The sequence below is a fragment of the Setaria viridis genome, chromosome 9 (genome assembly GCF_005286985.2).
Source record: "Setaria viridis chromosome 9, Setaria_viridis_v4.0, whole genome shotgun sequence".
NCBI lineage: Eukaryota > Viridiplantae > Streptophyta > Magnoliopsida > Poales > Poaceae > Setaria > Setaria viridis.
Genome location: NC_048271.2, coordinates 6329230 through 6356152, shown reverse-complemented (window position 1 = coordinate 6356152; position 26923 = coordinate 6329230). Strand labels below are relative to the sequence as shown.

Below are 26923 nucleotides of genomic sequence, written 5' to 3'. Positions count from 1 at the left end.
CCAAAAACACTCGGCAAACTCTTTGCCGAGTGTAACACTCGATGAACCACACTCGGTGAACTTCTCTACGGCAAACAGTGGAGTTGCCGAGTGTCGAACGTCGGGCACTCGGCAAATGGTTTGCCGAGTGTCAAAAAGCACTCGGTAAACATTTTCGGAAAAAATAAAAAATAAAAACAAAAACACCGGCCGCCGGCCGCCGGCCACGGCCACCACGCCGCCACCGGCCGCCACGCTGGCCACCACGCCACCTCGCCCGCTTCCGCCCGCCACCACGCCGCCTCGCCCGCTGCCGCCCGCCACCACGCCGCCTCGCCTGTTGCCGCCGCCCGCCGCCTCGCCCGCTGCCGCCGCCCGCCGCCTCGCCCGCTGCCGCCCGCCACCACGCCGGCTCGCCTGCTGCCGCCCGCCGCCACATCCGGCCGGGAGGGGAGGGGCCACCGCCGGAGAGAAGGGGAGGGGGCCTCGACGGGGGAAGGAGGGGCGGCCGCGCCACTGCCGGAGAGAAGGGGAGGGGGCCTCGGCGGGGGAAGGGGAGGGGGCCTCGCCGGGGGAAGGAGGAGCGGCCGCGCCACTGTCGGATTTGGCCAGGAGGGGCCGCGCCGCAGCCGGATCCAGCCAGGAGGGGCGGGCCGCGCGTCGCCGGGGAGGGAGGAGGGGAGAGGAGGGGGAGGGGCGCCGGCAGGAGAGGGAGCGGGAGGGAGGGAAGGGGCGGCGGCGGCGGCTAGCCGGCGGCTGGGAGAGGGAGGTGGGCGGCCGGTGTGTTGCGCGGAGGGGGCGTCGGGCGCTGGGGGTGTCGCGAAGGAGGGGGTGCTGGGGACGGGCCGGGTTGAAATAGTAGCTTTTGACGTTTGCCGAGTGTCCGATGTGGGACACTCGGCAAATAAAAAGAAATTTTTTTTTGCCGAGGGTGAAAAGAAAAACACTCGGCAAACATTCTATAATTACCTTTAATGCATTATTAAAAATATCCAACAGTTCCAAAAAATTAGCAAAATGACACATGAAACAACATATGTTCTCTATTGCATATAAAAAAAGTTTTGTGGTCAAATCAAAACTCAACCGTCACTTTGACTCTAAATCTAATCGAATTCTTCTCAACGCTACTATTCTTCTTTGGAGATGCTTCGGTTTGTAAATATCGTACATGGCAAAATGTGCAAAACCATCTCAATTTTTTACCACAGCCTCCACGTATGATATCATCACATCATGACAAATCTCATGATTTTCCAACTTCGTTTGCCTTTTTTTAGAATTTAAAAATCATTTGATGACATGTTTGTGGTTATGTTTCCTGAGCAAGATGTTTAAAATTTCTTTTCATTTCATGGGTAAGGCCTCAAACTGGGCTAAATAACATAAATATCATTTTTCTACTTATTTTATTCTATAATTTGAATCACTTGCAGTTCAAATTTGACTTATACCAAAAATTCCCTTGAAATACAATTAATTAATTAAATATAGCAAACAAATCCAAAAATATACCAAATTTTAATATGAAGTACCACATGTTGTATGTGGGGAGTAGAAAAAATTTCAAGGTGAGAAGAGAAAAAAAACTTATTTTTTTGCCGAGTGTCAAAAAAAACACTCGGCAAACCCCCTTTGCCGAGTGTCTTGTTTGACACTCGGCAAGCCCCCTCTTTGTCGAGTGTTTTTTTTGACACTCGGCAAAGAGGCGGGTTTGCCGAGTATTTTTTTGTTGACACTTGGCAAAGATCCGATTTGTCGAGTGTTTTTTCTTTGCCGAGTGTTTCTAGCTTGGCACTCGGCAAAGAGCTTGTTTGCCGAGTGTCTGAAAAAAAACACTCGATAAAAAAACACTCGGCAAATTTAAGGTTTCCGGTGGTGGGTGTCTGGTGAAGGTCATCAACAGTGTTTTTTCTTCCCGGAACTGCCGTCACCGTCAGAAGATCTACCTAACGTGTATTAACAAAGGAGAGAAGGTCATTGACGTGTTACACTTACAGTCACACCAAGCAGCTACAGAAATACGAACATGAGGAGCTAGCGTGCGTAGATATGGATACATCTGCAAACCAAATACATATTAAGTTTGGTCAAAATGAAATGATGATGTCGACAGGATTAGATGACTTTGGCACACCGTCTAGCATAAGCCGGTCAGGCAAATCATTATTTGAGTTTGGAGAATTCACGTTTAACAATAAGCCACAGCGTCGAAAGACGAAATTAAACATAAACAACGAACAGCGCAGGTCTTAGTTCAACGCCTCGGCTGGTGGTTGGTGGCCTGGTGCTCCAGTTCTTCACCATCCACACCCCAATGCGCAATCGAAGGATGGCCATGAGGCCTCTCTCCTCGATGGATGCCCGGAACTGCCATGCCTCTCTGCCGTTGCGCCTTGTCGTCGCCTGCATCGCCCTGCTGCTGCTGCTGCCGCCGCTCTCCGGCGCGGCGGCGACGGCGGTCACGCACCTGCCGTGGTTCGACGGCGCTCTACCCTTCTACCTGGAGACCGGGTACGTGAGCGTGGAGGAGGCGACCGGGACGGAGCTCTTCTACTACTTCGTGGAGTCGGAGCGGAGCCGGCGCACGGACCTCGTACGTGCTCCTGTGGCTGACGGGCGGGCCCCGGTGCTCGGCCCTCAGCGGCCTCGCGTATGAGATAGGTTCGTAGCCAATGGCCAATGCCACGCAGGCTTTCGAGTAATTTGGAGATGGTATTCGTTAATCCATTGGTGGTGTTCTTGCATGATGAAAGGTCCTGTGAAGTTTGTCGAGAAACGATACAACGGCACATTGCCGCAGCTGGTCTATAATCCCTATTCCTGGACACAGGTGAGGATGGGAGAAACTTTGTTTAACATTTCTAGATGATGATACTCGATATCGGTGAATCATTTGAATCTTTTGATTAATCGTCACAAGATGGCATGCATCATCTTCGTCGACTCCCCTGTCGGTTCTGGATTTTCATATGCGCGGGATCCTAGAGGCTACGAGATGTTGGAGACATCTCATCTTCCTTGCAAATCCTGACATTTCTCAGAAAGGTTGAGGCACAACAATCTCGGTGTGTGTAGTGTGTGCACTTTGGTTGAAGGAAAAGGCTCTTGATCAGAATGTTGGTTATTGACATCCTTCTGTTTCGGTTTATACGTACAGTGGTTTGGTGATCACCCACAGTATCGTTCAAATCCTTTCTACATTGGTGGAGATTCACATGCCGGGAAGATGACTCCTGTTATAGCGCACTATATGTTTCAGAAGGTAAATTTTTAAGGCTGGATGGACCCAAGAGGCCTTGCTTGTACCTTGTCATTTCTATTGCGGTGTTCATTTCCTTGAAGGGAATGGTTCCCTAATGCTGATTGTACCATGCTTCAGGAATTGAAGAAATGCATCATCCACTTATTAATCTCAAGGCACGTACTCCTCCGTCCCAGAATAAATGTTCAGCTTTCAAATTTTGTTCTACAAAGAGTGTTCATTTCTAGCGTGCAAATAATTACCAGCTGACAAAGCGTGCAAATAATTACCAGCTGACAAATTAAAGGGCATGGCGAATTACCAGCTGACAAAGCGTGCAAATAATTACCAGCTGACAAATTAAAGGGTTACCAGCTGACAAATTAAAGGGCATGGCGACGCACAATTTGTTCATTAGGCCAGTCTCAGTGGCAGTTTCACGAGCACAGTTACCAAGACTGCCACGTCAGCTTTTCATTGCTATGAAACTATCACTCTCAGTTTACAGTTTCATAGACATGGTGCAGCATTTAAGTTTTGCATTGTGTTGGGATCAATTGTGCTATTGGAACTATGTAGCCTTTTGCATAGTAAAACATGTGGTTATAACTCGTGTTAAAAGTTCATATAGGTAAATAAATATATATATGATATTAAATAGTCTCATATAAGTAAATGATTACATATAGTATATCTCAATCCGTAGATATATTCCGACGTCGCCCGTTCTTGTTCCAAATGTGCTCCACCAAGTCCTTAAGTTGTATATGAGTCGAACGATCTCGAAGGTCTTCATTTTTATCTAGCACCCTTTCAAATGGAACATAGTCTTCAGGTAAGAATTCTGGTTCTTCGACGATCACGGTACCAGGAGCCTCATTTAGATCAAGATTCTCTTCAATGTCTTTTTCATCTTCAACTATCATATTATGAAGTCCAATGCAAGCTAGCACCACCATTTCAAGTTGACCACGATCATATAGATGAGCTGGTCATTTTAGAACGCTCCATCGACGACACAATACTCCAAATGCACGTTCAATATCCTTTCTCTTCCCTTCTTGTTCCTGTGCATATAACTTGTCCCTGTCAGTGATGGGCATGGATATTGACTTAACAAATACAACCTATTCCGGGTATATCCCATCTGCAAGATAGTAACCCTTGTTGTATTGCTTCCCATTGACCATGTATTGGACTCTAGGAGCTTGACCCTTTAATTCTTCGATAAATAGAGTAGACTGGCTAAGGACATTGATATCATTATTAGAACCTGCAACTCCAAAGAATGCATGCCATATCCAAAGATCATGTGATGCCACGGCCTCAAGAATTATCGTTGGGACTTTCTGATCACCTCGAGTGAATTGGCCCTTCCATGCATTTGGACATCTTTCTCACTGCCAATGCATGCAGTCAATACTGCCAAACATACCAGGAAAACCTTGGCGCTCACCAATTTTTAGCAGACGCTCTGCATCTTCCATAGTGGGGTGTCTCAGATATCATCCACCAAATACAGATGTAACACCCTCGACAAAATACTTCATTGCCTCCATTGATGTTGTTTCACCAATCTTCAGTGCATCATCTAGATGATCAGCCGCACTGCCATTAGCCAACTGCCGAATAGCCGCCATACACTTCTGTAGTGGGGTGAGCCCTTGTCGACTGACTGCATCCACCCTTGTAGTGAAATAATCAGACCACTTGCCTAATTCATCGACGATGCATAAGAATAGTGGCCTAGACATCCGAAACCTTTGACGGAAAATATTAGACGGATAGAGAGGATTCTCCGAAAAATAATCATCCACTAGACGCCGATGATACTCCTCACGTGGCCTTTTGATATAGTTCCTCAGACGCAATCGATGATCAGAGGCTTCTTCTGCTAGAGCTTTGATGCTACCCTTCAAGAACACCTCAGCTTCACTGATTAAGTCATCTAGGATGTCGGCGGCGGCGATGACCTCATCCAGTGGGTATAGATCTCTGGGGTCAGCCAAGTTAATATCATCGTCGTTGTCTTGTTCTCCAGACATAGTCTCTGGTAAAATGACGATATTTCATAAGGCAAAAAGGACCATGACAAAAACAGAAATGCACAGTACAGAAAGAACAGAGGTTTACCTTCAGGTCATACGTTGTTCACATCTGTCATCAATTTCTATGGACTTGCTTTTATCCTTCTCTGACTGAGCAACAGAAGTACACCATTTTGGTTCATTCTTTAGAATCCTCCACCAGTGGACATGTGCGAAAGGCTTGCTATGCTTCTTGGTAAACATCTTTTGTGCTTCATCCATCAGTTGTCGTCTGAGTATCCACTCTTATTCATTTTACAGACTGAACTCCAATAGCCATTGAATTCATTGATCGTTGTGCTCAGCCGGGACCACCTTCAATTGGTTAGTATCCCTAATACAATCTGGTTGGGAGTCCTTGCTATATTTCTCCAAACAGTTGCATTGGTGGAAAATGTGGTTGCTGTAAATAATTAAAATAACTACCCCTACAATATGTACAAACAGAGTATGAGTTCTTCTGACTTAAGTATATGATAAAATAGGCAACTACATGATAAAAGAACTACCCCTGCAATATGTACAAACAGAGTATGATTTCTTATAGGTTGTTCAGCTAACTGAATGTTTATCCTACCTAAAATATTCCACAAACAAGTATTGAAATGCAAATAATGCTTCAGCTATTATGAGTTCAAACAGGTCTAGTGTATAAACCATAGCATCTGACTGAATTTCAACAAAACTGCATATCCATCAGCTCTACAATGGTACAATCCGACAACTATGATCCATAATTTACCATGCAGTCAACCATGAAAATAGTACCCAACCTGAAACTATTTCCTGAAATAGTACTGAAATGCAAACTAACCCATTTGCTGTTTACCCAACCTGAAACTATTTCCTGAAAATAGTACTGAAATGCAAACAATGCTCAACTGTATTCATTAGCAAGTCTAAGGGTATCACAATCAGAGTATCTGGCTAAACTTCAAAGAACCAGCAATCATCTATCAACCGTACAGACTCGCACAATAATCTTGCTCAGAAATCTAAGTGGATTGTTAGGCCAGGAATGGTAAAGTGATTAAGTTTCTGAAGGGCCGTTGGTACTAGAAAAAGCTTAAGACCAGTGTTCGTCCTTTCCCCTGCATCCAGTTTGAACTTACAGGACAGCAGGTAATTAAACTGGGGAAATATTATCCAGATTAATTTGATAGAGAGCAGATAGATAGCTTCTCAATAATGACAGCTATCTCAATGCTACCAAAGAATCAAAGTACGAATCATAGAGCGCAAGAAATTCCCCCCTCAGTTCAGAAAAATAAATTCACTAATCGATTGGGGAAATTTGCACTACAGTTACCAATCTAGCATCCCAATCAAGTGTCCTCTTCTAATCGATGCACAAATTGTGAAAACGCGAGTGAAATTACCATGGATTCGCAGAACTGGATTGACCTCCTGGAATTCCAGAACCGGAATCCGGCCACCATGCTGCTTATGGCGTTGGCCGTGGGGATGGCGCAGCAGCTGGTGGTGGCGGTGCCGTCCGCTTCTTGGAGCCGCCCTTCCTCTCTCTGCTAGCCATTGGTGGCGGCGAGGAATCAGACGTCGGGCGTCAAGATTGGAAGGGGGAGGGAGGTGAGACTGGAAGGGAGAGGAAGCAGATTGGAAACTCCATATATTGGTCAGCCTTGGAAGGGAGAATGGCGGGAGGGAGGGCGGGAAGATTGGCGGGAGGGAGGGCGGCGCACGGGATCTCCGCCGCGGACCCGGACGAAACGAAGCCCCGCTCAACGCAGTGTCGTCCGTCTGGGTAACCGGAGCTGGGGCCGTTTCGTCACCACGACACGGTACTTTTCTCTCTCTTCCCCGTGCCATGTCAGCATATTTGCTTATGCGCTACTCCCTCCGTTTTCAAATCATAAGTCATTCCAAGAATTTTGAAGAGTCAAAGCATCTCAAGTTTGATCAAAATTATAGAGAAAATTATAAAGATTTATGACATCAAATAGGTATACTATGAAAATATAATTGATGAAGAATCCAATGATACTTAGTTGACATCATAAATATTATTATATTATCATATAAATTTGGTCAAACTTAAGATACTTTAACTCTCCAAAATTTTTGGAATGACCTATAATTTAGGATGGAGGGAGTACCTAATTAATTGCTGATGAAACTAGCATTGAGACTGGACGCAGGGTTATATAGTCTCACTGGAGACAAGATTGGCAACTCTAGAATTCCAGTCTCATTCTTTTGGAATAATATCTGACCAACTGTACAAGGTGCTTTCCCATTCCTTTTGTCATAGGCTTTGGATAAGATTAGCATGCACTTGCAGCTGTTAATGTAATAACACCAATTAATAGTTATCTAAAAAAGTGTAATAACACCAAAGCATGCTATTTTTTTTTCTTCCCTTCAATTTGTCAAAGCAGGCTGCCATGGTAAACTGTAATGGAGATTACATAAACCCGACAAACAAACCCTGCACTGACGTGGTGAAAACTATTAATGATGTAAGCTCCTTCATCTAAACGCTTATTATTAGTATATATATCCTCTGACTAAGACTTTCATATAGCTCATATCACAAGTTAACAAGGAAGGCATATTGGACCAATATGTCTCCCTGCTTCACCCAAACCAAGGAGAGATGCTTCACCCAAACACTATCGACTGAGTAGCCCACCTGTTGAACCTCCTTTTGGTTTTGGTTGTGTGGTAGGTCACATTTACCTTGCGGATTGTTAATACCATGTAAATGTAACTGAATGTGAATTAAGTACTCGATACAGTCTCTTGTCCATCACAAACGATTGCCTAAAATAATTGCTCTTTAATTTAACAGTCATATCGCTACTACCTTTCTTACTTTTGGGCTAACGACATTGCCACTAGAGCTTCACTTGGGATCAAGAAGGTAACATGTACTTTCGCTTACATTTTGAATTTGACCTTATATTCATCTTCAAACTAAAAATGCTGGAAACATGAACGATGACTACTAAAGGCATCTAGCATCCTTTCTTTCTGTTATTGGCTTAGCTTATATTGCTTTAGACTGAAGTCCAAATGACCAAAGGATACCTCTAATAGGGAACAGTAATGGACTGGATAAGGTGCAAAGCTTCCGGATATCTTCCTTACACGTATGATCTTCCAAGCAGCATAAAGTATCATTTCAACCTGACCACTAAGGGATACCGCGCCCTTGTGTACAGGTGAAAGCATTTCTTCCAATTTGGTAGAAGTATAATATCTCTTATCTATTATTTGTTGTCTAAATCTTCCTTCCTGAATGTGTTTGTTACATCAATTTTGAACGTAGTGGAGACCATGATCTTATTGTACCATTTTCGGGTACACACTCATGGATAAGATCCTTCAACTTCTTCATAGTTGATGATTGACGGGCATGGCACCTTGATGGCCAGGCTGCAGGGTAAGTCTTCTTATGATATACTATAGCATTCTAGCATTTTTCTCTCCCCTTTTCAACCTATTGCATCGACATCTATTCTCTTTTTGTATGTGCAAAATCAGGCACATCATGTATCACTTTTTTTATATTAGATAGGATATGGAAAGAAATTATGCAAGAAAAAAGATTTAAAGAAAGAAGAATGTAATGCCTACTAGATTCTTGCAACCTGTAGTTTTATCCAACTTCTGTTTGACCTAACCGAAAATGCATGTCATCCTTTTTTGCTAGATTCACAATAACATATGCCAGCAACCTTACCTTTGCAACGATAAAGGTTTGTGCCGTCCATCCCCCACCCACCCCCGCACCGCAACGAAGGTATATATGGTCTCATTATTTCATTGAATGGATTAATAGATGCACATGGTATTTCTTTGGTTATGAGTGTATGGTGGCCGCCATGTTGCTTCAGAAAACCGTCCTAAAGAATGCTTTGCAATGGCAAAAAGGTGGCTGGACAATGAGCCTCATGAAACTATGCTCAGAGCTATAGCCTATAGCGGCATCTGGAATGTGGATCTAAAACATAGAAATGAGGTGTTTATCCCATGAAGCAAGTGAATATGATGAAGTGCATAAGTATTGGAACATACTCATGGTATTTGAACTTTTGAAATAGCCCATTTTATTTCGTGATCACCACTGAGAGCTGAGCTATTTCTTTTTTTCAATCAAACTGATAGAAACAGCTGCTCTCTAACGATGGGCAGCATCATTTTATCTGCTAGCCAAATCATTAATACGTACATCTTTTTATCTGTATGCTTATCTATTAATAAGGATGTATCATGTATCCATTTGTCTGGACGATAGGGCTGTATTTTTATCCATACGATCATGCTGATGAAGCTTGTTCTCATCTTTTTCCCGGTTTGTAGTACCACTTTGTTCACCTCCTAAATACCTTTGTGGTAGCAATTCAGTGATTCACCTTCTAAATACGGGAATTGGAACTTTTGTGGTGTGGAAGGCATGAAAAACCAAAGGGGTGTCACTGACTGTCACCCAGATAATCTGTACAGAGTACATGATGCATAAGGGTACCTCACCGGTAGAATAAATCCCCATCAGAACAGGGGGCAATCGTGAACTCATTATTTTCTGTAAGCATCAGTTACAGGTATGAGCAGAGTCTATAAACAACTACAGATCCTAGAGCACATTCTCAAAGCTGTTCTATGTTTTCTGCCCAAAACTGGCATTCTGAGACCTGAAAGAATTCCAGCGTCAGTCATTGTATGAATCAGATTGCCCACAACAGGATTTGCAGTGCTTGTTAGTCTACAAACATTAGCCGAAATCAATCTTGCTACCAGCAGAAGCCAAGATTCCCGCTCTGTATTGTAAGCATCTCCATATGCTGAGGACTAAAACTAATTATCTCTCGACTCTTTTGGAAGTATCTCACGTCTCCACAACCTTAAAGGGAACCTTCGTCCTGCAAACAAGCAAACTCAGATTCAGCCAGCTAAAATAGCTGCTGCTGTAGCATTTGTGTAGACCTATAAATTCATGAGATTGTGCTGCAATCAGGAACTTACCTCGTGGGCTTCTCGAGAACAATTTCAATACCTCATCAATAAGAATTACCTGACAATTAGACGAAATTAGTCTGCCAAATAGCATAGAGGAAAAGATTTATCAACAAAAAAAAATAGCCATTGCTAAAACAATGTTATAAGGAAAATACAGATCACATCAATTGAATGGCATAACAAGTCAAGGTAGAATAAGTACTAACTGGGAAGGATAGATAAAGAACAACTTTCCACTCAGCCCACGATAATGGAGACACCTGCACAAGTATACCACAATTTATCCTAAGTACTTTTTAACATAAAGAACAGGGGACCACACAAGAATAAAGAAAGGCACTTACTGAGAAAAGAGCTGCTAATGGTTCAATGTACAGGACTGCTACGTGAAGAAGCATTGTCAGAATAATCGACCCAACAAGCCATAGGTTACTCCATGGATGAATGACACTGGATGACAGTGATTGAGTGAAGCTGCGTTAGTACAGAAGTTTTTGGCAAATGCCACAACCTTTTCAACGACACCTGTTATTCTCAAGTTACAGAAATGGAAGGGCCCCAACCAAACAAGCAGTTGGCCTTGTGCTATATACATAAAAAATTAGAATTTTTTAATAATGACTACTTGTACTGTCATAATATAGATATCAAAAGGTCAGATACATTCTTTCTTTTGCTTGTAAATATTACTCTTAGGTTCCAGGACAAAAAAAGATAATAGCTACAGATTTCAGGTGTGGTTCACGTGACTTTTCCAAACTTTTTAATACAGGCAAAAAACTCTAGATTCTGTGTAAAAAATAAAAAGGTCATGTCCCAAATTTCACAATGTGCACTATTCATGGGTCATGTAGAAAACATTGTATTTGAGGACGATGGTTGTGCAAATACCTTAGATTTAATTGACAGTTCTATGGATAGGCATCAGAATCACCTTTCACAAATAAAAAGACTACACGTTGATGTTCCTTTGCAAGTCGAGCAAAAGAACAGCGCATAAACACAAAACATGGATGCAAGCAGGCAAGCTCTTAAATTATAGCAAGTAAACCCTCCAGCCAAAACCAGGTGAAATTTCAGGATGTTCAAACTTTTCAAATTTTAGATGTTAATATCTTTAATATTCATTCTGAATATACAAATTTGTCTCAAAAGGTACTTTTCTAAAATTATAATCTTACTAGGTTTAAAATATACTGCAACAGAAATTAGTGTTCATAGTGGCATTTTGAATGCTCTACCGGTGCCCAAAGCATCAGTTATTTGTTATTGGAGGCCGTACATGTACACTATATCGAAAACCTTAGAATAGAACAGTGGCAATAATGGAGGACAAGAGCGCTTACAGCAGAGATTGGTTTTCACTCAGGTTATTCAAGGCATTAAACATCTCCACAACAACAAGCACAGTCATTGAAACAGTGGATGGATGACGATCCTCAAAGATGCTGCAAGGATAAGAAGTTTGCCTGGCAGAACATGAATCAAAATTGACCTGCATTGGTTAAAGGAAGCAGTTTAGAATATATGGAATCAGTAAGGCATATTAGGGACCTGGAAGAAACTTCAGAAGGAATATAAAAGAGGTAAATTAGACTCTAAACTCATTCAGCAACCATGCAGGTCAAAAGGTGCCAAGTGCCAGTCTAGACTGAAACATAATTGACCTACGAAACCAAGCAAAGTAACTGCAGTTCAGCTGTACTGCAAGGGTACAGATCCTTGCAATACCATTACCATCCATAGCAATGTGAAAGCCCGTTCCAGTTTAGTAGTTGGGATTTTCCATGTAAGTAATTTCTTTCTTAATAAAAGGCCCATGGATAGAGCCAATTTGCCAAACAACCATCAACTGAGATCTCATTACCTATACAAAGCGCAAGGCACAATAAATGGCTTTCATTTTCTAACAAGAAATTTTTAATATGTCCTCCGTATAGTTATTTCATATACAGATTTTACAGCAGAGCTTGCCCCTATTGATGTCCTCTAGATAAACAAACAAATACATTCAACTCACTCAGACATGGTTGACCAACAATCTCCTGTCAATAAGATGCAACTCAATGTGCCAAGCAGGAGAGCAAACAGCAGACAACAGTTGCCATGCAAAACTAGTACTTTACATGAATAACATGTTGAAGTATAACCTTTTGTTGTTGTATTGTTGAGGATAACACTAACAGCAGGTCATGGCACCACAGTTTCAGTAAATACAGAAAGGTACCAACACAGAAAAGGGAAAATACTTCCAAATTGCCGACTTACCAGTTCTGAGTATGGTAATCCAGGACCATTTTCAGAATAAACAAACCACCAAACAAAACCCGCTATAGTAGCAAGGCCAACATAAGCTGCATTAACAAAAACAAAAGGACAAGCAAACATGAATAAAAAAGCTGCTGCAGCTATCAATAGGAATATCAAATATTGAGAAGATAGAAGAAATGAACCTCCAATGACCAAATAACGGAAAAAGAGCCATCCGCTAACCACAGCTTCATTAACCTGTAGTGCAATTAAAAAGGAGCATTGTTTAACATCTGAGATATCAGTTTAGAAAATAAAAACCATAGCTTTTACTTGAAATGACGTGCCTAGCAATTCCTAGTCATCAATATAATTATAAAATCATGTCTGGCAATTATCTAATTTTTATGTAGTCATCGAAGCAAGTATTAGCAAATCAAAGGTTTCCTGGATACAAGGATTTTGCTCAATGCAACATCTTTAGATGTTAATTAAGTAATTAGCAATATTCTTGTGCATAAAAAGTTCAAGTACAAATAATGTGGCTTAGCAAGTCTGTTATACTATAATCTTTGACTTGGCTGTGCTAAAGCTAGCATACTGATCAATAAGTATTTCTTCAGTAAACATCATTTTCCTAATTGAATACCAATAAAACATGCATCAAGACATAGTTTCATGGAAGTTTAAACAACAGTTACCAGCATGAAATCATGAATAGCTATTGATACTCAGGTGCTTAACCAATTTTTTAGTTTTATATTACCTTGCGAGGCTTGACTGTCATGATGTTGCTATCAGGCTTATTGAAACCAATTGCAGTTGCAGGCAATCCATCAGTAACAAGGTTCACCCAGAGTAGCTGGACCTGCAAAGCAACGACACAGAGACATAAGCACAATTCACATCCATACAAAAATTAGAAAGATCCGCAGAATAAAAAGGAACCTAATGTTTAAAATGGGTTTGCAAGTAGACAGGTGATTGTTCTCATGAGGGAGGCGTGTCAACGTAAACAAGGAAAACAAATTCATCACATGATAAAAATGTGACAGACAGCATTTGTGAAGATCATTATCACAATAGTTTGTAAACAAATAATAAGAGAGCTTCCACTCACAGGTACAAGTGTGTCAGGGATCCCAAGCACTGCTGCCACAAAAATACAAACCACCTCTCCAATATTTGACGAGATCATGTACCGAATAAACTGCTTCGTGTTATTATATATGGCCCTTCCCTCCGCAACAGCCTATGAACAAATGGTAGAACAGGGTTTGGATAAATATCGTCATCTGAAAATAATGGCCATTATTTGTATGTCATGCAATGAGAAATAATCTTACAGCAACAATTGTGGCAAAGTTGTCATCCGCCAAAACCATGTCTGATGCACTCTGAGATATTACAAGTGTATAATGATTAAATCCAAGAAACAACCCTTACGAATGACTGGAGATTTAAGAAAGGGCAAAATTGGTTATAAGGAGCTTCACTCGGTTGGCATTTGCTGAGACACACAACAAAAAGGTACTTTAGATAGACTCAGCAAATCACGAATTTCTGGGTCAATTTTCATCACTTGCGCAAATAAAAAACAATGATGTGCTCATTGGCTGGTGCACATCAAGGAAAGATTACTTTAGTTGGCTAGAGAAAATGACCCCAATATTTTTTCGTGTCTCAGCAAAATACCAATCAAGGCAGCACCCAGGAGCCAATCTTACAACCAAAAAATAAAAAGAAAGGGCTTGTTATACTTATTAGTACCTTTGCAACTGCAGTTCCTGATCCCATCGCTATTCCTATATCCGCTTTCTTCAGCGCAGGTGCATCATTGACACCATCTCCGGTCATAGCAACCTTGCACACAAAAACAAACCTAGAGTCAGAGCATGGAAATGGATAGCTTGGATTGAGTTACTGCATGAAGGGGGGTGGCACGTTATTTACGGGTGTCAATTATTTGGTTATTTAAACAACTTGGGCATATAGATTATAATGATGACTAAGGGCCTGTTTGGTAGAGCTCCACCTGCTCCTGATTCTCAGTGGGAGCTGATTCTTGGAAAGAAGTGATTCCGTGACTGAAAGTGATTCCTTGTGATTAATTTTATGGAGAAAGGTTTTCTGTGCGAGAAGTGAATCAGGAGAAGCTACTTTTTTCCAGCTCCCAGCCCCTTAGTTCATTTCAGAGAATCAGTTCACAGAATCAGGAGTGAATCACATCTCTCTGAAAAAACTGTTTGGCAGAGCTCCTTGTGGATTCAGCCTAGAAGCTGCTCTTCCACCAAACAGACCCTAAGAAACAGTGTCTGAGCTACACTAAAAAGACCTATGCAATAATTAAGAGAAACATTTATAGCAGAAGTGTCTTTATAGAAATAGATGCCATGGGTTTGAGGGGGAAAAGAAATAGATGCCACGAATTTTTGTTAATGTGTAACTTCCCATAGGTACAATGCACTGGGCTGTCACTGACAACTAAAAGAAGCACAATGGAGCACTTTGATGACAGGTAGGAATCATACATAAATGTTAGCTTACCACTTCATTGTGTGTTTGCAAGGCTTCAACCAGCATCTTCTTGTGAGAAGGTTCCACTCTGCACCATTTAGTATGAACTATCAGGTCATGATAGGGTTGTTGAAACTTGAAAGTGTAGAATTGAGAACTTCACTATGTGACTTCATATTTCGATATGATTTCATCAGTTTAACTGTCTTATCTCTGATCTCTCACAAAGCTCAACATCAGTTGTGAGTAACTGTATAATGCCACTAACGTTTCATCTGTTGCTAGGCTTCATATTCATAGGTGGTTCTGACATGTTATGGCCGACAAAGTAAGAGCTAAAAATCATTCCTTAGTGAAAATTGAGAAATAAAAATCAACTGCAGACATGTTGAAATTTTGAATTGAAAGAAAAATATTTTTCTTACTGCCTGTGCAATGGTAAGCAAACTATGATGCACAGACAAGAATAGGCCTTTTATTCCCATTTGGGCCAGAAGTTTTCCAGTTACCCTAAGTTCCACTCCTTGAAACAGAGGTAGTTTACATATGATCACCATTAATAAGCAACCAGAGAAACTCCATCTACTTGATACCCATAGGCATCTACTCATTTGTTGTAGATTATTCTCTTGTATGTTCATAGCTAATCTTTTACCATCCACACATCCCTTTCTGTAGTACACTCTCTTTGTGTAATGGGCAAGTGCCAGATTGCAAAAGTATTGTGAACATCACATTAGGTTTCTTTTTCCCCCTTCTCGTGAAACTAAACCATCATGACTGCTCTGTTTTTCGTAAAATGGCAAGATCCCTATAATTTATGCATTCAAGTTTTATGAGTTCTAAGATATAAACTCAGATAAAAGCTCAAGCAAGGAGCTGGGGCAGCCTGGACAAAAGCAATTTTCATCGAGCAAAATATTCATCCGACTTGCATTGTGCTTTTTGAGTTCACGGTTAAAGAGAAAAGTGAGAATGGTGTCATTAACCATTCAAAAGTATGTCAAGTCTTGGCTTGTTTCTGCAAGGCAATGATATTAAATCACCTTGAAAACAGAACCATCCTTTGCAATGCATTTGTCCTTTCCAGAGGAGGCAATCCTTCAAATTCTGATGCTGTATAGGAATACCCCGCAAAGTCATCCAAGTGCTCAAAAGCACCAATTTGCCGACACAGAGATTCTGCTGTAGACTAAAATAGTGCGCATTAATTTTCTCACCAGTAGCAAAATTACTCAAAAAATAGGTCAAGGCTTCACCAACCTTGTTGTCCCCAGTAACAACTATAACACGGATCCCCGCGGACATACAAGAGTGGATAGCATCCCGAACTTCTTCTCTTGGTGGATCAAGCATCCCAACCTAAACGAGTAGCAAAAGAAATGGTTTCATCAATAACTACACTATTATGTTATAAACAACAGAAACATAATCTCGTTACAAAAGGAAAAACAAATTTGAACATGCAAAATAATGTAGAAGAGTGTAAAGATGGGAGAGGAAGTAGCAGGAGACTGACAAACCATACCAATCCTATAAATGTGAGGTTGGCCTCATCATCATAACAGATGCTTTGTTGACCAGCTGGCATCCGTTTTAATGCTAATGCTAAGCACCTCAGTGTATCTTTCCCTGCAAAACTGAAGTTTTAAGAATATTTAGCATAGTACAGCAGAAAATTATAAGATACATCACTGAAGTACCGTTGTAAACAAAAGTTACTAGTGCAGAAAACAAGAACAATCGATCAACATAATCACTTAATAGTAACTTCAACTCAAGGGTGTAGCCAGGGCAAAATTACCAAGGTCCCTCGGCAACAGAAAGTGTCAGAAGTATTATTGACTACACTGATATGAGCTGAATATTTCAATATTATCATTAAAAGCGTGGAAGGTGCAGTGCCTGAAGACAGATTGCACATGAAAAAGGCTAACCTTTGAAATCTAGCTTCCAACTCATTACGAATGTCCATAGTTAATGGTACTGAAGAACCATCATCATTGCACAATATATGTGTGCATCTTGCCATTATACTTTCAGGGGCACCTTTTGAAAACATAATCTCCTGTTGTTTTCTACTACAAAGGACGCTCATCATTTTGCGATCTCGGGAGAACTCTAGAACGGATATCTAAAGAAACAAATCAGAAAGTAGAGAAACAATGAATTTGAAACTATTAATCCAAAGAAATAGAATATACAGAAAAGCAGCTAGTTATAAAAAGAAGATTAGCCCCATTCAACTGATTCAAGGAACAAAGAAAATAACAGGTAACGGAATATTTCAGCCACATGTCAGCACTAGTTTACCTAAAAGATGACTAAAATGAGTTAACCAAGTGCTTTATAAGCCATAGAATTTCCAGATAGATACTTTTATGCAGATAGATACGTTGACAGTTGAAACCTTCCAGAATATGGGAAGAACAACTGACAGCACTGCTAGAACTTTATAAAGCCTTGCATATTGGTAGTAGTGGGACAAGCCCTAGGTCTGGACCCACCAGCACAGAAAGATGATAATAAGAGGCATGTGCTGTTCACGCGGTTATTGTAGTGCATTGCCAGTGCCGCAGATTATATTATATTACTTGGTTTGTTAGGAAACAGATTGATTTGGTTAGGATATTTGCTTAGGGATCAGTCAAATTCTTGAGCAACTAAATAGTAAGGTTGCTGACACTGATCGATTAGACATAATGTGGAAAGGGGTAAAGTAGTTTGACGATACTGAATGATGAGAGCAGTTTCAATAGACCATAATCCAGTGATCCACTAGTTCCATCAGAAGCACATATGTTTTGACTACTCTAGGAAGTGTGCCTGTTTGGTAGGGACTAGTGAGCAAGGTGCAGAGTGATTAGAGAAATTAAGTGCTTAATCTATTCACCAAACCTGAAGTTTCCAGGCAACATTTGAAAACTTTGCAGTAACAAGTTATTTACTTGTCTATTTACAAGAAGAGTCACATTCTGACTTTTTAAATGTGCTAGACAGAATTAGTTAATGATCAAAGACCATTTCCTAAAGAAAATGCACATGAGGACCTTTAAGGGAGTCACAAATACAGCAAGGTTGTAGTACAGAAGAAATATAGCAATTCAAAGAAGATGAAGAAAATAACCTTTCTGAACTGATTTTCCCAATAACGGTTGCAGTATGATGCGCGCTCATGCTTAGTTAGCATGTTAAGAGCTGAAGGCATTGAATCAAAACCAGGAAGACCAACCTAACAGGGTTTAATACATTGAATGTCAATCGAAGTTAATATTTCCCATGAAAGCAAAAGTGCATAGATATGTTTGTCTATTTGCAGTAACTGACCTTCTCCACAAGCACACGCAGAGCAACTTCAGTGGACTCTCCAATTTTTTCATAACATTTTTTATCAGGGTTGTATTGTAGAGTGGACTCGTTGCAAAGAGCTGAACACATAGCAAGATGAAGGAGACATGGTGATTGAGGGGGAAACTCCAGCTGCAACAGATGAAAGTCCTTTAATTAGCGCTACTAAAGCCCTAAATTCCAAAATGAGACTGTAATAACATAACTGGTGTCACAGGTGCCTAAATAGCAGGCTTGAATGTTTCACAGGCTGTCTAAAAGTATCCAGTGGTACACATCCAAAAGGCTCAGCAGCGGAATCAGTCAATTTGCTATGGGTTAATACTACTTTCAAGCTAGCTAGAAGTTGGGTAGAAGGCTTTGTCAGTTGTCAGCATGAAATACACTACCCATCATTCATATTTTGTTTAGTAACTCTAATGCAATTGCAAAGCATTCCTCGAGAAGCTGGAATTCTCTGAACATACTACAAAAAATATTCAAAAGGGGGTGTGATGAGCAATTTCAGGTGCCAGTCGTTACATTCTACAAATGCAGGCAATTTTCTTTCCCTGGATTGAAGAAAGCATAACTTCCATTGGATAATGCAGGTTTTTCAGATTTTTGCACTATACGAATCCCAGAAATTAATTGAACCTAGAGAATACACTATTTTACCTGCAATCCATCAGCATCATAAATAAAACCTTCAGGAGCAAATGTTGTTCCGCTAATGGAGTACTCATCAGTCATCGGTCTCTGGTGTACAGACCGCACAACACACACCTGGAATGTTAAACACACTTTTTAAGTCATGCAATGAATTCAAATATATCAACCTACGATGACAAATTACTTTTAATTGAAAGAGCATATCATATTTCAGCACCACATCATACTGAGCACCTGTATATGCAACAAGGATAATATAATGAAAAAGGCCACAGAAAAGAGAAACACATCACCTTTGACACAGACATCATGTTTGTCGTGAGAGTACCAGTTTTGTCACTGCAAATAACTGTTGTGCATCCTAATGTCTCTACAGAGGGAAGAGACCTAACAATAGCGTTCAAGCGAGCCATTCTTTTGGTGCCAAGAGCTAAGCACCTAAAAGAAAAACAAGCAAACACCTTATGAGGTTTACTTCAATGAGGAATAGAGCATAGCACTACACCTCAACAAACATGATCCAGTGACAACCAAGAAATTGTTTGACAGGAAACTCACGTTGTTACCACAGCTGGAAGACCTTCTGGAATGGCTGCAACAGCAAGAGCGACGGCTACCTATCAAAAGAAAAGCAACAGAAAGGACATCCTTTGAGAAACAGTATTATCGCTCTGTTCTCATCAATGTAGTTATCCTATACAAGCCTTGCTGTATACATGTTGCAATCACTAACATGTATTAAGGCTTGTCAACTAAATATCAAGAAGTAAGGCTTGTCAGAACGAGTTCTCTTTTTAAAAGGCAAAAAGTCACTATACATGCTACCATAGAACATAATAAGACCGAAACACCCATAATATTTGCAATAAGTCACAGGCTCTAAACTTGGCTTTCATGAAAGTGAAGCAGTTAGACAATGCAACAAACTACTAGACTTTGCAAATGTGGTCCCCCAAAAAAATGATCAACTTGGCCAAATTCTGCATTCTGACCACACTTCAACAGAATAATTTCCAGGTGTTCAAACTAATACTCCAGGCAGTATGTGCCAGACTGGAGGTTGACCTACACTGATTGAATGTTACAAAAATGTAAGTTGAAACATTGGAGCAACAATATACCTTAAAATAGTGGATGGCACCCCTAACAAAGCCACCATGAGAAGGATCTCGGAAATGTCCAATATTTACAACCCAAACAAGTATACATATCCCTGCTATCACCTGAAAAGAATAATGTAGTATGAAGAAGCTTTAAAAGAGAATTTGAACTATTCAATTTGTCATTCTAGGCAGCTCTAGTTAACAGAGTAAATACCTCATTCCACTTTCTGTCACTATAATATTTACCTACAATACGAATGAAATTGAGTAACAAAGATGCAGCTTCTATCGATAAGTAAGTTAAATGTTAAGTTCCAGGAGAGAACATTAAATTAATGCTGCTTTAGTTAAGATGTCATCAGCCTATAATACATTAGATATTTCCATGATTTACTTCAGTGACAAATTTTACACACTATAGTAATCCTTAGTTTTGGAAGGCAAAAAAACTACTCACAACTTGTTGAAAGAACCATGATCAGCTACCTTTGCCAAAAAAGTACCAAACTCATCAAGCTTTTTCTTCAACGGTGTTGCTTCCTGTAATTTAGTAAGAATTTTAGCTGTAAGCAGACTAATAACATAAAGCATGGGGGTGAGGCTGTCATTAACCAAAGTGCAAATAGGCATACTAGTTGCAACATAGAAAGGAAAATATATTTAGAGTGAAGCAACATCACATAGCTCAATTCTCCTGAAGGCATAAATGAGAAGAAATATATGTTTCATTACTTACATCTTCTGTTCTCAGCATAGCATCACGTATACTTCCCATTGCAGTATTAGAACCAACCCCAATGACAACTGCTCTTGCTCTGCCAGCTACAACAACAGTGCCCTGTGAAACAACAACAGCAGAAAACACACTAGTCTCAGAGGAGGCAATAAATTATGGAGGAGTGCAATGAATATGAATGTTTTATAAAGTGCTCATTCAAAAATCATTTCACACGTAAAAACTACAAGGAACTCAAAAAATATACTGTTGAGTATTCAAAGATCATTTCAGATGTAAGAACTATCAGGAAATCAAAAAATCCACTGTTGAGTATATAGGTCTCTGAAATGATGCTGCTTCACTATAGTTTCAGAAATCAAACATGAATCATGCAAAGACCCCAAAAAAATCTAACTTGCTCGCTTTTATTCATAATATATATGGATCCCAATGGAGATGCTCATAAGAAAAAATGCAACAGAACATTCAAAGATTCTGAAGAGAGGAGCAAGACATCCAGATATAAGGCATATTTTCACTTAACCAGATAAAATAAATGCTACAGAATTGGAAACTTCAATGTAGCGTAATCATACTAAATGCATAATGGAGTCCTAGTCCCATTGAATCAGTCTTCCTTTTGCTAACTAGAAACTTTCTTGCTAGAGTGCGTAACTGGTATCTTTAGTGAAAAGTTTTATATTCAAAAATGCAAAAATAAAATTGGATTGTACATGGAAACATCACTGCGTTAAGAGATGCATATGATTTACTTTCTGTTTTCAGCTGTACAACAAATAGAATACTGACTTAAATGCCACTGCCAGCACGGTATCCTTACCGAAAAAAGAATGTTTGTTTTGTCCTGGTAGACAGCATTCATTGCTGAAGTTGATTCAAGCTCTTTAGCGACTGAACAGCTTTCTCCTAGTCAAACCACAAATCCACAACATTAGCAAGAAACTATATTTTAGTTAACTGATGCTTAAGCAATTTATACTTCGTACAAATCACTCTATGACAAGATGCATTTAGCTCATCAAGGATAAGGGACAGCTACACCCATCTAACCAGAAGCTCTAGAAAATGCAAGAAAAATATCTATCAATTTTATGACGAAGTGATTGCTAAATTGGAAATGTTGAAGACAACTCATTCAAAAAGTGATGAGAAATAGAGTCAATAAAGTTATTTCTTTTACCTAACTCTTGAAAAAAATATATATCATCAGAACAAATGGTTGATGCCAGCTGATTTTGGAAACCAAATGGTGACGTAAGAATAGGGATGCTACGTACATAACTTTAGGATGAATAAGTAGATGGCACAAGAAAACAAAAAAAAAGTACCTGTAAGAATTGCTTGGTCAACACGCAACTGGTGGCTTAACATTTCAACCATTCTCATGTCAGCCGGAACTTTGCAACCAACTTATCCACAAAAGGGGGAAAAGCAAGCGTCAGCCAAGTCGCATAAGGAAAATGCTAAACATGGTACTAAAAGGAAATCTTCAGATGGGTAATCGACGGTACCTCCTACTTCAACTATATCTCCAGGGACGAGTTCTGTTGCTGGGAGTATAGAAAAGCAACCTACAGGATTCAAACATTGACAAATGTACTAATCAGCTTAACATATGAGTATGTGACAGAACATACATGATTAATAATTTAATTCGGCTTCTGGGCATCAATGATTTGTGACATTTTATGGACATTGAGCAACTATGGTAATTGGCCCCTGGACTCATGACAATCAGATTATGATTTCTGGACAAAAGAGCAAACAAAATACAATGAAATGCAAGAATCAATTGCAAAAGCTTGTTACCATTGCGCAAAACCGTTGCAATATCAGCTTGATAAGCACGGAGCTCCTACAGATTTGTTATAGATAAGTCATCACGGATGGTGAAAAAAAGTTGGCCATTGCAATATAAATGTAGTCCAAGAATGTTAGGAAAGGCAAATAACAAATTGTAGCATGCCGCGTTGTGATACACCATGCATAAAGTAATCAGTTATGCAAACAATGAGCATAGAGAATTAATAATTAGGACCAAGAATTCGGTGCTCCCAGTGCCAAAAAAACTGAGAACGTGATAGGATTTGAAAGACAGTACAATAGAGAAAACACACCCCATGTGGCCAGATAAAAGCAGTAGGGTCTAAATCACCTCCTAGTTCCACCTATATTTAATATAGCTCTGTTTCTGATGGTATAAAGATACATGGGAGGGCAAAGATTAAGCCACAGATCAATCTCATTCACCAAACTATCTCGTAGCATACGCCAAAAAAGAAACAATCATACAGCAGGAACAGCACCCTCGGAGTTAAACACAACATTAGTGCCTTATTTAGAAGTAAGAACCTCGAGAGCTTTTTCAGCATTTGTTTCAGTAATCACACCCACAGCTGCATTTGCTGCCAGTATCATAAAGATGACCTATAGTGAGAATAAAAGAACCAAGTCAGTTTTAGCCTGCAGGTCATTTTAAACCAGTGGGATGTATCCAACTTACAGATGGTTCCAAAAATGCAGATAATCCAGTTTCACCATTCATTTGAGCCAAAAGGAAGGATATCGCAGCAGCTGCTATCAATATTTTGACGAGTAAATCATCAAATTGCTTCAAAACTAACTTCCAAAAGGGAGTACCTGGGTAAGAATTTCCATATCAAAAGATGAATGCTCAAGAGTACGAAATTGGAAATTGCTAGTTCAAGGAGCAATCAGGAAAAGGAAAAGAACCAGAGATGTAAGGTGTACAAGGTGGCCTCGGAAGTCCAAAAAAAAATCTGCCTTAATTAAAATCAAGTCCTGATTCATGAAGTAATTCTGCAGAGTTATGATGTATGTGCCTACGTGGAACACACAACTACAGAAGTACCGAGCAATAAATTAGAGCTAATGGCATGCTTCCACAGATGATAGAAAACGGTATGTGTCTGGATTACTGTTACAGAAGCTCACTAAAGTCTATATTCCTATGGTAATGATAAAACTGTCAAGTGGGTTCAAAACCCACAGGCCACAGTTGACCCTATAAAAAACAACATATGGGAATACGGAAAGCCAACTTGATCTTATGGTTAACACTCTTGAGAATGAAACATACAGGTAAAAGGTATTGTGATGCAAGATATACAAAACAAAACTAGGAACTTCAAGTGATGACTTACTTTCTTCTTGGGGAAGCACTGGAGTAGTCCATCCATGAAAATAATGAAGAAAAATCAGATAGTCATCAGAAAGACCATAAGAATCAAAACAATGTGTAATGCAACGCAAAAGTAAATTATCCATACACATGCCAACTTCCAAAATACACTCCAACTGAAACTTCAAACTAATAAATAGCAGGGACTCTAACTAGATTAAAAGCGTCAGAGTTATAGTTCAGTTAGATCATCATAAGAACATGGTCCATGGCATGCAATTCTGGCTCATTACATGGTGTTAATGTCCTCTGGCTCATTACATGGTGTTGTCATAATGTCCTTTAACAGTGACATCATTATTTAATTCAGATATCAGAACTGCTAGTGCCTGTGAGATGTGACATTACTTGCAAATTTTTCATGTCAAACTTATTCAAATGTTTGGTAAGGTGAGAAACTGTAGAGTGATTTTCTCACAAAGAGCCTTCAATGAGCAAGATCCTCAAAATCTATAGATTAGATTATGCTCACCACTAGTCACTACAGTGCTAACTAGTGATGAGTCACAGATTCTACAAAAATCAGCGGAGTTTATAACTGGTAGCTTTGCACGGATGACCAAACTCTAATGTGGATGAACATGGGAAGTATGCATTCGATTGGTCCATTGGTTTATGAAACGCAATTTAGAGCAAACATTCTTTTGCCTGAAAAACACTCTCAAGCAGTGTAACCTAAAACCACTGTTCCAGTTCAGTTCTAAAATCCCAATGTGTAACATTTCACTATTTGAACGAGACTTCAGCAAAATGTAAAAGGATAGCATAACGACACGCAGACTGTACAACTACTGCCACACAGATAATCTTAAGTTTTTTGTGTGCGATGCTGTAACCAGTCAATCCCTACCAGAAGAAAGAGGAGTAATCTACACGCATAAAAAAGCAAAAAAAAAAAACTCACCGTTTTTGCCGTAGAGCCTCGTATGCTGCTCCACCTGCGCACAGAAACCGAAACCAAATCAGCCCAACCCACCCCCAGCGCATTACCCGTGCCCACACTGAAATTCACACAGCGAGATGCTTGGGATCAGGCGATCAGCACCTGCGAGTCGGAGAGGCCCTTGGTCCGATCCACGCCGAACGCCTCCAGCACCTGCGAGAAGGTGAAGGCGGCCAGATCCGTGAGAGGCGGCGGCGGGGCGAAGGGATTCGGCGAGCACGGGAGGGTGTTAAGAGTCGGGAGGCGCCCATTACCTCGGCGACGGACTTGGCGTAGGCGTCCTCCATGGGCGCCCGGCGCCGCCGCGGCCTCCGTGGACGCGCCGCGGAGTGAGAGCTCTGCTACAGAGAGATGGAAGGGGCGAACCGGAGAGGGATGGTGCGGCTAGAAGCGATCGAGCGAGCCTGCGCCGTCTGGGTGCGGGTCCGCGGTGTTTGGCAACGGTCGCGCCGTACCGGAGCCCGGAGACGTGAGACGGCTGGGGTTTTGCTGATCGGATGTACGTGGCGTCCGTCGCGGTGGCGTTTGCGCTCGCTGTTTCGCTGACCTTGCAGCTGGTGCGGCGCGATCGCGGGAGGAGCGTATGGCACGTGACTCGTGAGGACGTGGAGTGAGATGCAAGCGATCCATGCCCCATGGGCTGGCCTTGCTTCCAGTTGGAAAAGGACAACAGTACATATGGAAATTCTTCATCTAATACTCTCTCGTTCCAAATTGTAGGTTGTTTTAGCTTTTTATAGGTTCATAAATGTTTATATGTATCTAGGCATACATTATATTTATATGCATGCAAACATCTATGCACCTAGAAAAGCTAAAACGACCTACAATTTGGAAACTGATATCTTCTTCTTAAATGCATCCCTGCTTTATTTTTCTGAAAAAAAGAATTTTCGTTGAAAAAGTGTGTGGAGTTAGGTTACTTGATTGTTTAACTTTATTAGAAGTCAAAGTCATTTGGTTCATAAGTAAGGCACACTAATTTGGCCTCATGATTCTAAATGGGTTTCACAAACGATGTTTATGTCTAAAGGCAATCTTTTATAAAGTCACAGTGAACCTCGTGCAGAATTTACGTGCCCTAATGGTTGTTTTGTGTTTCTATGTCGAACTTGTAAAGTTTTTTAGAAGAAAATATAGCAATATGCCTATGATCGAATATATATTTCTCTAGTGTCCATAAAGTTTAGTTATATGTATTTTAGTTTTGCTCTATCTATATATCTTTGACACACGTTACATTCGAATTTGTGCTACCTAGGCTCTTATAATACCTAAACGTGGATGATTAGAGTTTCTGTCTAATTTTCACTACCTATCATGCCACCTTCTGCAAAGCTAAACGATCTCAATCTGCATCTCACAATGGGAAGCCACCTAGATGATAATACATGACAATGATCATTCATCGATCTTTCTTTTCTAGCTGATCTTTTGATCAACAAACATGTACTCACAAATCAAATCGCTTCAGCACACACCACCAGAAAAAAGCAGCAAGCTTTGTCTTCAGAGCCTAACCACTCTCCTCCAGATAAAAGCTACATGTTCGATGTCCTAGAATCCAACCCTTCAATCTACCTTTCTGTCACCAGTGCCATGTAAATACATCCATCAATGTTAGCATATCTGGTTTTGTAAACTAGTCTATTAGTGGGTAATGGTGAATTCATTCTTTGTTTTTTTCCGTTATGGGTATATTGGTTAGGTGTGTAAGTTGTGCCTATTTGTTTTTATAAGACTAGGATGGCTTGGACGTTCTATTCTATATAGACGAAGGGGGTGAGAGATTTTGTTTAATCACATGCGGAATGTGTTGATCGCATATGAAAGATAACATTAAGTATTGTTTTAATAGCATTAATTTTATCAATTTATTA

General features: G+C 40.4%; 1 protein-coding gene and 2 pseudogenes across 1 annotated transcript; 1 reads left to right on the top strand and 2 right to left on the bottom strand.

Moving 5' to 3' along the window:
* Positions 1 to 2173: 2173 nt before the first annotated feature.
* On the top strand, positions 2174 to 9620 carry LOC117836298 (serine carboxypeptidase-like 3; annotated as a pseudogene).
* LOC117836299 (uncharacterized) lies at positions 3812 to 7072 on the bottom strand (annotated as a pseudogene).
* Positions 9621 to 9783: 163 nt separating the features above from the next.
* Positions 9784 to 25503, bottom strand: LOC117836297 (calcium-transporting ATPase 3, endoplasmic reticulum-type). Its single transcript, XM_034715700.2, has 34 exons — positions 25298 to 25503; positions 25146 to 25196; positions 25005 to 25038; positions 24063 to 24080; positions 23402 to 23538; positions 23251 to 23325; positions 22708 to 22753; positions 22410 to 22469; positions 22227 to 22307; positions 21719 to 21804; positions 20896 to 20997; positions 20646 to 20699; positions 20178 to 20279; positions 19615 to 19673; positions 19350 to 19494; positions 19063 to 19170; positions 18385 to 18537; positions 18185 to 18289; positions 16995 to 17191; positions 16586 to 16697; positions 16321 to 16419; positions 16104 to 16249; positions 15088 to 15145; positions 14311 to 14403; positions 13887 to 13937; positions 13661 to 13792; positions 13307 to 13408; positions 12744 to 12798; positions 12559 to 12644; positions 11637 to 11785; positions 10635 to 10740; positions 10497 to 10550; positions 10297 to 10345; positions 9784 to 10193 (listed from the first exon to the last, which is right to left on the bottom strand). The coding sequence occupies exons 1-34, from the start codon at positions 25328 to 25330 to the stop codon at positions 10129 to 10131; spliced, it is 3003 nt and encodes a 1000-aa protein (XP_034571591.1). The 5' UTR covers positions 25331 to 25503; the 3' UTR covers positions 9784 to 10128.
* Between the last annotated feature and the right edge of the window lie 1420 nt (positions 25504 to 26923).